Genomic DNA, 12,113 nt, shown 5'->3' with positions numbered 1-12,113 from the left:
AATTTACAAAATGAAAAGGGAATAACATAACCCGAGCACATCTAGACACAAAACCGGAGACAACCACATAGTATTATGGTGTATTTCAATAAGGGTTGTTTGGTAACATCATGTATGTATGCTCTAGAACATAATGAGATATGTTAATGTATAAAAGAATAAATAACGCCTTCTCCAACAGCTTAAGCTTTTGGAGTAACTGGTCGTTTCACATGGTATCAGAGCAAAGGTTCTGAGTTCAAACCTCCTTGATGTCAAAAAATCCTCATGCAATGGTCAACCCAAAAGTGGGGCCACATGTGCCATGTGTAGGCCAACCCAAAGAAAGTGGGGCCACACGTGAGGGGGAGTGTTAAAGTATAAAAGAATAAATAACGTCTTCTCCAACAGCTTAAGCTTATGGAGTAACTGGTCGTTTCACAAGATAGAAAAGCCCAAGAAATTCAACCCTTATCTGTTTTTCTCCTCTCCTCTCTTGAAAATATTCAATTGAGGTAGCTTTTACATGGTATTAGATCCAGATTCAAGAGAGGTTCTTTTCAATACTGTTAAAGTATAAAAGATAAATAACGCCTTTCTCCAACAGCTTAAGCTTTTGGAGAAGTTGGTAAGTTAACATGGTATCAGAGCCAAAGGTCTCGAGTTCAAACCTCCCGGATAGCAAAAATCCACATGCGATGGTCGGCCCAAAGTGGAACCACATGTGCCACGTGTTTGCCAAGTGGGCCACACGTGCGGGGGAGTGTTAAAGTATAAAAGAAAAATAATGCCTTTCTCCAACAGCTTAAGCTTTTGGAGTAGTTGGTAAGTTGAAGTTGGTAAGTTAACAAATACAACATAGGTACACACTTTATTCTTTTACGTCTTCTAACCCCTTGATCGTCACTTTCTTCCCATTCTTCTTTAGAACCCTAGGTCTTCCCCATGAACCTTTATTTTCATAGCATAGTGTTATCGACTTGCTTCTCCTCTCAATCATACCCTCTCTTAACAATATTCGACTTGCTTCGCCTCTTCGAATCTCTAGACTGCGTATTTCTTGCTTCTCCTTTATCTTCTTAGCGTTCTCCATACTTTCTCTCAATCAAACCCTACTCTTTCATCTCATTAATAGTCGAACCTCAAATAAAAGCCACTCTATGGGACCCTGTGGTTGAAAGTCTGGAGTGGAAACTTACGACATGGAAGAGGAAATACTTATCCTTTGGAGGAAGAATTACCTTAATAAAAGCCGCCCTTGCGAACATGCCTGTTTACTATGTGTCACTATATAAAATACCGGTGAAGATTGCGAAAAGAATTGAGAAGCTGCGACGGGACCTTCTGTGGGAGGGAAAAGAGAATGGGCGTAACCCAAAGCACCTCCTCAATTGGAAGGCAGTCTGCAAATAGAAATCCCAGGGAGGTTTGGCAATTGGTAAAGTAAGATTGCGTAATCTGGCACTGTTGGGGATGTGGTTCTGGCGTTTTGGAACCGAGAAGGACGCCCTCTGGCATAGCATAATAAGAGAAAAATATGGAAGTGGATGGGGCGATTGGATCTGCAATCGACCAAGCACAGGCAAGGGATCCGGCGTGTGGAAATCTTTTTGTGCAGCAAGGGACTTGTTCCTATGTAATGTTTGTTTCAGAGTAGGAAGAGGTGAAGAAGTTAGATTCTGGAAAGACCGTTGGATGGGTAACACATTGCTTTGTGAGGAATACCCAGGACCTATATAGACTGGCTACAAACCAGGATTCTAAAATTGAGGATTATCTTCGAAGAAACGAAGATTCTGGACACTGTTTCTGGGATTTGAACACCTTGAATCTCTCATGCTCAAACTATCAACGATATACCTTTCTCCAGATGAGAAAGACCAGTGGGTGTGGATCCCGGACTCACAAGGTGGATTCTCAGTGCAATCCTTTTTCCGAAGGCTTGAAGGGGACGGTGGTAGAAAGAAATATTCACATATATGGAAACACAAAATTCCACCGCATATCAAGGCTTTTACATGGACTCTGTTACATAAGAGCATTAACACGGCTGATCGATTACTGAGACGGGGCTTCAGCTTGGCGAGTCGATGTGTATTGTGCCTTAATCACGAAGAATCACTTGATCATCTATTCATGGACCTCATCAACTTCTTTGGGTACGTTTTGGTATTCCAACAGAGTATCGTGCAGGTGGTACTGGAATGGAGAGGGGCTTTTCACGGGAGACTTGGTCAAGCCATGTGGTCAGTCATCCCCTTTGCAATTATATGGCATATGTGGGAGGAAAGGAACAACCGCATCTTTACTGATAAGAGACGTGCGTGGCGACATAAAGCGTTAGATATCAAGATCTCAATTATGTCATGGTCGATGGCCAAAGAAGGATTACCATATTCAATCGGAACTATTTTGAGAAATTCACTCATGGTGATTAACGAAAGGAGAATTTGAGCAAGCATATCCCCTGTTTGGTCACCGCCACCGACAGGATGGCTAAAACTGAATTTCGATGGAAGCTCCTTAGGTAATCCGAGAAATGCTGGAATTGGTGGGGTGATTAGAAACCCTGGTGGTGTGATCATTATGTCTTTTTCTGGGCCCGTGGGCGTATGCGATGCGAATGAAGCAAAAATCACGGCACTGCTCTTTGGCCTTAGGTAGTATGTGACCCACAATCTGGGTCCAGTAATTGTGGAAGAAGATTCCACTCATGCGATCTCATGGGCTAGAAATGGAAGTAATGGGCCGTGGCAATTAGCACACAATCGATGAGGTTAGGGGCTTGATACGAATCATCCGGCCCCAATTAGCCCATCGACTGAGATCTGCAAATTCGAAAGCTGATGAACTGGCAAAGGCAGGAGCAAAAAATCAGGGCTCTCTCAGATGCTGGTGGAATTTTTTGAAGAAATGGATAATTTGTTGTAATTTTCTTTCTTTCTTTTGGGATGTAATACCCGGTTGTAAACACCTGTCACATGGTTCGGGGGATCCCTTATCCCCTCAACTGGTGATTTTTTTATTGCAATGAAATTTATGTTACATTTCAAAAAAAAACAAGTTGAACCTCAAATCCCGTCATCAAACAACATCAGTACTTACTGTACACCATTGGATTAACCCAAATCATAACCCCCATTGCCCATCTCGAATGCCCTACCACTCTATTCCCCACCCTTGCACATCTCAAAACCATTACCCATCTTTGAAATCCCTAATTGCCCCTATTACCTTGAAACCAATCTTTTAATCTTCCGAACCAAAACCCCAAAGGTTTTAGCTTGCACTTTTACCGTCTGCTGTAAAGTGAGAAATGATCTAAAAGTGGGAATATTCGCCTTCACCGACTTACTTGTGTGATTTTCTAGCTTTCAAAGACAAATAGGATGCAAAGAGCTCCACTAAGAAGCATAAATGACCAGCACCACGAGAGGTTCAAGAAATTGTGAAGACGAGAAAAACCTAGAACCCAATTCTAATGAGCCTAGAGCGAAGACATGTGGGCATCTACTCTCAGTTGATGGATGTCTATATCTCAAGACATCGGGCATGCATTTTTGACTCTGTGATGTGAATTACACCCATGGATTTAAATTTTGGTTTCAGCCGAAACCGAAATTTCGGCCAAAATTTGGGATTTCGTGAAATTTCAGTTATGAAATTTGTTATTTTGGCCGAAATTTAAAACCATGATTACACCTCAACCCATGTGCTTCATTTTTATATATGCCTTCATACACTTCAAAATCATTAAATAAGTGAGGTGGACATAGAAACTGGGATGATTATTTGGCAATAGTTGCAGTCCCACTCTTTAAGATTGTGCAACTTTATGTTGTACATTTTTCAATTTTCTCAATTGAATTATTAGTTTATACCCTTATTTTGTGATTTTGACCTACAAACATCAATTTGAATTTTCCGTCTAATATAGTTCTCCTGGTTGTGCTTTTTGCATTTGGTTCACAGACTACAATTACATAACTGATGTTTGATTGATAAATGTTGATTTAGCTAGCTGTTCTTTTATTCTCAAGATTTTTCGATCAGTCCTAAAATGTTTTTCTTACTGTAACAATTGCTTATGATGCAGAAGTTACGCTTTCTGATTCTCGAGCAGCATCTGAGAAGAATGATGCTTTTGCCAAAGACATTATTTCTTTCTCTGATGTGGATATCATCACGCCAGGGCACAAGTTTTTGGCTAGGCAGTTGACATGTGACATAGTACCAGGGAAGAGCCTGCTTGTTACTGGTATGTGAAGTGATTATTTTATTTTCTGGGAGCACAATTTCCATTTTTCCATTGTCTAAAAATTCTTCATGTCTTTTCAAGGACCCAACGGGAGTGGGAAGAGTTCTATTTTCAGAGTCCTTCGGGGCCTGTGGCCCATTGCGAGTGGGAAACTAGTCAAACCACCACAATATATCAATCAAGGGGTTGGATTAGGCTTGAGTGTCTTCTATGTTCCTCAGAGACCGTATACATGTCTGGGAACCCTAAGGGATCAAATCATTTATCCTCTTTCTCATGGGGAAGCAGAAATGAGAACATTCAAAATGTTTGGGCAAGGTAAGCATGTCACAATCTCTTGTGGCCTTCAATAGGATACCCCAATTTCTTTCTATAAACAATAGGTGTTAAAGCCACCTACATGTCTGTTATATTCTTTTTCAAGGATAACCATTTTATACTCTGCCTATGGCTGATAAGTGAAGGCATTCGTTTGTAAACCCAGTTTTGTCATGAGTTTGTTCTTGACCGAATTTTATCATTTGTAGTTGTTACTTTGCGGAGAAGTACAACACTCCCATCTCCCCAAGGGTGACCGTTTACATTTCTGAGATGACCCTTTCCTTTTCTCCAAAACAATCAGAAATGTCCATAACTTCAATCTTTTAGGACATTTGATTTGATATTCTATATACATATGATACTTTATCTAAAAAGACCCTCTTGCATACATATGTTATTTTCTAAGTTTCCAAAACCTATGTGATCTTCAAGACAGAATTCAACTAGAATTGGAATATATGTTGGATAGAATTCAAGAAATAAATATAAGATCCATGGTCTTATACACCTAAGGACAACCTATTGGCCTCCAAAGTTAAGATTCAAAGGAGTTACCCTATTTTGGGTCATTTTATCATAATTTTTGAACTGAATCGTGATATTAATTAGACTCATCAATAGCCAATTTCATGCCCACATACATTTGCTAGATGTTTTAACTTTTAAGTAATAAGGTGTGTATGTTGAATTTGGTAGATGTAATAGTGATCTCTTATATTTTCAAAATAATTTTTATTTTTAAAAGAATTTTTCTATTACTTAGCTTTACCCCAAATTTTGTTGCGTCTTTTGCGAATCAGAACTGTTGAGAGAAAAGAGTTAAGGAGAAAATAATGAGTTGAGAGGATCTTCCCCTCACTCTATTATATTTATATTAGAGTTACATGTACAAAGTCCATTATGCCCTTAGGCATATCACACACTCTAGCACTCCCCCTCAAGCTGGAATGTATATATCATACATTCCTAGCTTGTTACAAATATCACTCAATTTAGACTTGCTCAATGACCTTGTAAACATGTCAGCCAACTGATCCACTGAACGAGTAAATTAGTTCTTATCGCTCCTTTCTGAATTCCTTGACGAATAAAATGGCAGTCCACTTCAATGTGTTTTGTGCATTCGTGGAACACTAGATTCGTAGCGATGTGTATCGCAACTTTGTTATCACATCACAACTGCGAAGGAGAAGATGGACCAAAGCCAATCTTTGATAGAAGTGAGCGCAACCAAATGAGTTCAGTGCTCGTATGTGCCATTGCTCTGTATTCTGCTTCTGCACTGGATTTGGCTATGACATCTTGCTTCTTGCTTCTCCATGACACTAGGTTACCGCCTACAAAGGTACAATAACCCGTAGTTAACGAGAGGTAGATAAATTCCTAGTAGGGATCTAGGGCATGAGTGCACTAGAATAAAGAGAGAGTGAAGTCTAGGGTTAGATTTAGGGTTAGGGTTAGGGTTTTGATTTAACAAAAAACAGGGGGGTGAAGGGGGGGTTCCGGCGTACAGCGAGGGTACAGGGTACGTGGGTATGGCGGGGTATGGGCTACCCCTTTTAGCTTACTTTCTGTTAGTCAGATTACTAAATATCTCAATTGCTCTGTCTCATTTTATCCGCCTTATTGTTTATTTCAGGATCTTTCGACTGGGAAGACGATTGGGTCGGGTAGAGTGGTGGATGGACTATCATCTGGACTGTGGCCCTTCTCCCACACTTTTGCACAGTTCTGTCGACTCCTACCTGTGGCACTGCCGTCTTGGTCATCCCTGTCTTGACTGTCTACGACGCACTCCTGTTATGACTTCTCCTGTTTAGTCTTTTATGTGCGAGGCCTGTGAACTTGGAAAACACCACCATGTGTCATTTCCATATAGGCTTGTTAGTAGAGCCTCGCACCCTTTTGATATAGTGCACTCTGATGTATGGGGTCCCTCGAGGAGTACCTCTATTTTTTGCTATAGATATTTTGTTGTCTTTATTGATGATTTTTCTCGCATGACTTGGGTTTATTTGCTTTGAGATCGGTCTGAGGTTTTCTCTACTTTTCGCACTTTTCATGCCGAGGTTACAAATCAGTTCAGGTGTACTCTAAAATGCTTGCGCACAGATAACGCTAAGGAATATTTCTTCAAATCCAATGATTTTCAGGATTTTCTTTCCACTCGTGATTTTGTCCACCAATCTTCCTGTGCTCACACCTCCCAACAGAATGGTGTAGCGGAAAGGAAGATGCGATCTTTACTTGATGGGGCCCGTACACTTCTTATTCAGATGCGGGTTCCCAAATCTTATTGAGGTGATGATATCCTCACTGCATGCCACTTCGCCCACAGGCTTCCTTCTTCGTTCTTGGATGGCTCTTCTCCCTTTGCCATATTGCATCCTCATCACGATCCTTTCCCTCTCACCCCTAGGATTTTTGGTTGTGTGTTTTGTTCACAACCTTGGCCCCGGCTTAGATAAGCTGGATCCTCGGGCTGAGCGATGCGTCTTTCTTGGGTACACCCCGACTCAGAAAGGTTATCATTGTTACAGCCCTCACTTGCGTCGATCATTTGTCTCTGCTGATGTTACCTTCTTCGAGTCAGAGTCTTACTTTCTCACTCCTCCTGTGCAACGTTCCACTGTTCTCGATTCGGATATTCCTCTCCCTCGGGTCGTCCTTCCAGATCCTACTCATCTTCTTCCTTAGCAGACCCCTGTGTCTGATCCTTCATCATCCTTACCGGCTCCTCCGGCTAGCCGTCCTATTACTCGCCAGATCTATCAGCGCCTATGAAGCACGGGTACAGGGTGCGGGTACGACACGACACGGGTACGTGGGTACGTGATTTGCCAAAAAAACCGGGTGCAGGTACATTTGGGTACGCCGAATATAATAATATATTTTAATATTTTATTATATATTTATAAAAAATTTAAAAAATAATTGTAGAGCAATCAAATATCAATAACATCACCAAAATGGGAAATTCTAATATTACTTTTCATTTCATAAGTGATTAAGTTCCATATTTCATAACATGAGGCATCAATACATCATTCATTAGAAAAAAAAGTACGTCGCCAGTGTGTTGACAAGTGTCTGACAAGATAAATAATTTTTAGAGACTAAATTATGCGATTTTTTTACCGGACTTTTGGGATTTAATAATGTTTGGACACAATAGATTTTATGAATTTTTAGAATTTGAAAAGTACCCCCCATCGTTTGGAAGTTAAGAAAGTTAAAATTTTGACCCGACCCTTTTTCTTTGAATTTTGTACTAGAACAGGAGAGTTGACTTTTTTCCTTTTAGATTTGAGTCTTGAAACTCTTTTTAATAAATCCAAATGGGGGTTATTCCGTTATTTACATGTAAATCTTAAGTAAATGGACAATAAAATAGTAAAGACATTTACATTTACATGTAAATACTAAATACCGAGTACAGGAAAGGAGAGATAAGTAAAGGAGAGGAAAGAGAAGAAGCAGGACGTGTTGGGTACGCATGGGTGCGCACCCTACACGCACCCATCAACCAAAATTGGTTTTTTTTTCTTTTTTAAATGGGGTACGTACTCAGGACGTACCCGCACCCCATACGTGTCGGGTACGGGTGCGGGAACCTCGGGAGAGTACCCGTGCTTCCTAGATCAGCGCCGTCTGAAGTCTGGAGCCCATCCTCCTCAGCCTACGCCATTACTCTCTCAGCTGAAGATCCCTTCATCCTCCTCTCAGGTACCTCTGCTTCCCTCTCCTACTGCTACTTCAGATTCTCCCATTGCTTCGCATACTCACTCATTGTACTGCTCATCCCATTTCTTCTGTTATTTCCTATGATACTCTCATCCCCTCTATTTCGAGATTTTGTATCTTCCTTGTCTTTTGTTTCTTTGCCGCAATCTTTGTCAGCTGCTCTTGATCATCAGGCTTGGCATGCCGCTATGGATCTTGAGATGGAGGCCCTGCAGACCAATCATGCATGGGATTTGGTTCCCCTTCCTCTTAGGGCTCGGCCAGTGGTTGCCGCTAGAATTATGCCGTGAAACACTTACCTGACGGCACCGTCAAGCACCTTAAGGCGCGGCTGGTTGCCAAAGGTTATACACAGACTTTTGGCGTTGACTACAACGGGACCTTCTCTCATGTTGCCAAGATACCTTCCGTTTGGGTTCTTATCTCACTTGTCGTGAACCAAGGGTGGCATCTGCATCAGTTAGATATCAAGAGTGCCTTTCTACGTGGTGAGCTTACTGAAGAAGTGTATATGGAGCAACCTCCTGGGTATGTTGCTCAGGGGGAGATGTCGTCCTCAGTATGTCGGTTAAGGAGATCTATATATGGCCTCAAGTAGTCCCCTAGAGCTTGGTTTGGCCGATTTAATGATGCTATCAAGCGCTTTGGCATGAAGCAATGTGTTGTGGATCACTTCGTCTTCAGTTACCACTCCGCTGCAAGTTGTGTGCTATTGATAGTATATGTTGATGACATTATTCTTACAGGCAGTGATTCAGTAGGGATACAAAAGCTGAAGTCCTTCTGAAGGAATTTTCAACCAAAGATCTGGGTCGTCTTAGGTATTTTCTTGGTATTTGAGATTGCCTATTCTACTAGAGGCATCTCCCTCTCCCAGAGGAAATATGTTATGGACCTTCTTGAGGACACAGGCCATCTCGGAGTGAAACCTGCTTCTGTTCCCATGGACCCAAATGGGAAACTTCTTCCAGAAGAAGGAGATTTATTCGAAGACTCTGGAAGATACATGAGGCTAGTTGGCAAGCTCATATACCTTACAGTCACTCATCCAGATATATCATTTGTTGTTAGTGTTGTCAGCCAACATATGGGCTCGCCTCGTACTTCACACTGGGCAGTAATGATTCAGATTCTTTGCTACTTGAAAAGAGCGCCAGGTAAAGGCCTCCTATTCAAGAAGCAAGGGCATATCAGAGTAGAAGGCTTTTGTGATGCATATTGGGCAGGATCTCCTGCAAACAGGCCCACCATTGGATATTGTACCTTTGTGGGAGACAATTTAGTGTCATGGAGGAGCAAGAAACAAGACATAGTTTCCAAGTCCAGTGCCGAGTCAGAGTACAGAGCCATGTCCCATACTAGTGGAGAGCTTCTTTGGTTGCGTTCTCTTCTATCAGAGATTGGTTTTCCTTCATCCTCTCCAGCTCAGCTTTATTGTGATAATAAAGCTGCGATTTATATAGCTACCAATCCCATCTTTCATGAGAGAACCAAGCACATAGAAGTTGACTGTCACTTCATTCGCCAGAGAATACATAGAGGCGAGATTCATGTTTCCTTCACTCAATATCTCTGGACCTGCTTGCAGATGTTTTCACTAAGCCCTTAAGTAATGCTAAATTTAATGACAATTGTAACATGCTTGGAATGTATAATATATTCATTCCAGCTTGAGGGGGAGTGTTAGAAGTTAGTATATTAGCCTTAAGGACATAGTTGTCTTTTTGTATGGTCACTCCTTGATATATGAATACATTAGCGAGGGGGAGCACCCAACTCACAACACTCTTTTCTTCTTCTTCTTCTTCTTTTCACTCTTCAACAATGATCACAACACAAGTTGTTGGTGCAATCTGATAGTGCTCTGGTGTAGCCTTGAGGTTCCAAGTTCATGCCTAGCTTTAAATAAATTAAAACGTCAGAAATTCAGGACATTGGAGCACTTAATCATATAAGTGACAAGCTTAAAATATGGTCTTTTGTGCTTAGTCTTTGGCAAACAAGCAAGCTTCTAGGCAATTCATGGAGAAAACATGGCATCTCATCTATACACTTATTAGTTATAACAACTTTTTCGCATTTGGCATGGGTTATGCCGGAGCTGAAATTCTTAAAGTAACAATTTTCTCTGGAACTTAGCTGGTTCCCAAGTTTTGTAGGAAATAATGGACTCGTTTTGGGTGCATTTAAACTTTTTTTTACTTACTGTTTAATGTAGCAATCCTTGAGAAACTAAGAAAAAGCTCTAGAATTCCTGTAGATAGCCTAAAAGAAAAGTCTGTAACTTGTTTTATGTTTCTTATGCTTTGTACATTAGAAATGGTGTTACAGTTTTTGAGAGATTCATTTAAATTTTAGGTGAAATTTCTGATGCGGCTCATCTGCTTGATACACACTTGAGGAATATTCTTGAGAACGTACGGTTAATCTATCTTCTTGAAAGGGAGGCTGAAGGTTGGGATGCTAGCCCTAACTGGGAAGACATTCTTTCCCTTGGAGAACAACAGAGACTAGGCATGGTAAGCTGAAGAAACGTAATTTTACATTTTTCCTCTGTACAATCTTATGTGTAGTTTTGATATTTGATGCTGTATGTTATTCGTATTAGGCTCGCCTATTTTTTCACCATCCTAAATTCGGCATCCTCGATGAGTGTACAAAGTAAGTAACAAAAGTAAATACCTGTTTTAGCTTTTTCTCATACCAGTTGGCTGAACAGAGATACCTAATCCTGGTGTTGCATATTCTTTTCCTCAATAACAGTGCAACCAGTGTTGATGTTGAAGAGCACCTTTACAAGCTTTCACAAGAAATGGGCATAACCGTCGTTACCACCTCACAAGTAAGTTTCCATCTCAAAATCAGGTAATCAAGCCACTCATCCATGTTGCATAATTCTCACCTTTGTTTCATATCTTGGGTTTTCACAGCGTCCAGCCCTGATTCCGTTCCATTCCACTGAGTTACGGATGATTGATGGTGAGGGCGAGTGGGAGTTGCGTTCCATCGACCATTGAGTTATTACGGTGGACCTGGAAATTTTGTTTCTGCCCTCCATTATCGGCACCATTAGCCGCGAGGTGAGTAGGGCTGAGTGAATTTACAAAGGAGATCATGCCATGATGTGACAATGGCTCCAATAGCCAGGTCCAATGGATAGGTCCTCAATAACATTCCATGGCCGGATTTAGCTCTGTCGATAGAGGAGTTGAAGGCCGAATTGGTCTAAAATTGCATTACAAAAGTGGAAGTTGGCAACCCGAATGCTTAATTTGATTAATAACTGTGGAGAACACTAAAAGATATGCATAAAGGAAACTATATACAGGTAGGCAAGGCATTCAAATTGAACACTAATGGCACATGCCATTAAAAAAAACTTTAAAGTATGGGACAGACCCATTTATCATATAGTTGTAATCTTTCTCTGAATCAATAAAATAAAGGCAGGTACATGGGCTCATTTCAACACCAGATGTAGTTTTGAACTTAGCAGTGTGTGACAATGGCAATGGCAATGGCATCTATATTTTAGGTCTCTCTTTATTGGGAGTTGAAGATATCCTATACTTGATTTCCTTGTAGTTTTGCAGGCTCAAGTTGATGTTGATTGGTTACTGGGAAGGAGGGGCTTATTGGGAGTTTGTTGGTCCTTATGAGGAGACAAATGATTCTGTTATTTAATGACCATTGATTGTTGTGATAAATTCATTAATTATTTAGGCCCCAGAGAGTATGGTTGGAACTTATCCTGTTGTCAATGATTCGGCTGTACTTCGACTGGTCGCACCGACAATTTCTTGATGTCTTT

General features: G+C 40.9%; 1 protein-coding gene across 1 annotated transcript in view; it reads left to right on the top strand.

Annotated features, from left to right (window-relative positions):
- LOC143880688 (ABC transporter D family member 1-like) overlaps window positions 1-11,776 on the top strand; it is a 135,078-nt gene extending 123,302 nt beyond the window's left edge. Inside the window, exons 21-26 of the mRNA XM_077383679.1 lie at window positions 4,076-4,237; window positions 4,319-4,555; window positions 10,661-10,821; window positions 10,911-10,963; window positions 11,066-11,144; window positions 11,233-11,776. Coding sequence (XP_077239794.1) covers window positions 4,076-4,237; window positions 4,319-4,555; window positions 10,661-10,821; window positions 10,911-10,963; window positions 11,066-11,144; window positions 11,233-11,319 — 779 coding nt within the window. The 3' untranslated portion in view covers window positions 11,320-11,776. The remainder of the gene's footprint in view (window positions 1-4,075; window positions 4,238-4,318; window positions 4,556-10,660; window positions 10,822-10,910; window positions 10,964-11,065; window positions 11,145-11,232) is intronic.
- Window positions 11,777-12,113: the final 337 nt, after the last annotated feature.

This window comes from Tasmannia lanceolata, unplaced genomic scaffold (assembly GCF_043159265.1).
Source record: "Tasmannia lanceolata isolate RefF3 unplaced genomic scaffold, GAP_Taslan_0.1 ptg000002l, whole genome shotgun sequence".
Lineage (NCBI taxonomy): Eukaryota > Viridiplantae > Streptophyta > Magnoliopsida > Canellales > Winteraceae > Tasmannia > Tasmannia lanceolata.
This window is presented reverse-complemented; position numbering and strand designations above follow the sequence as displayed.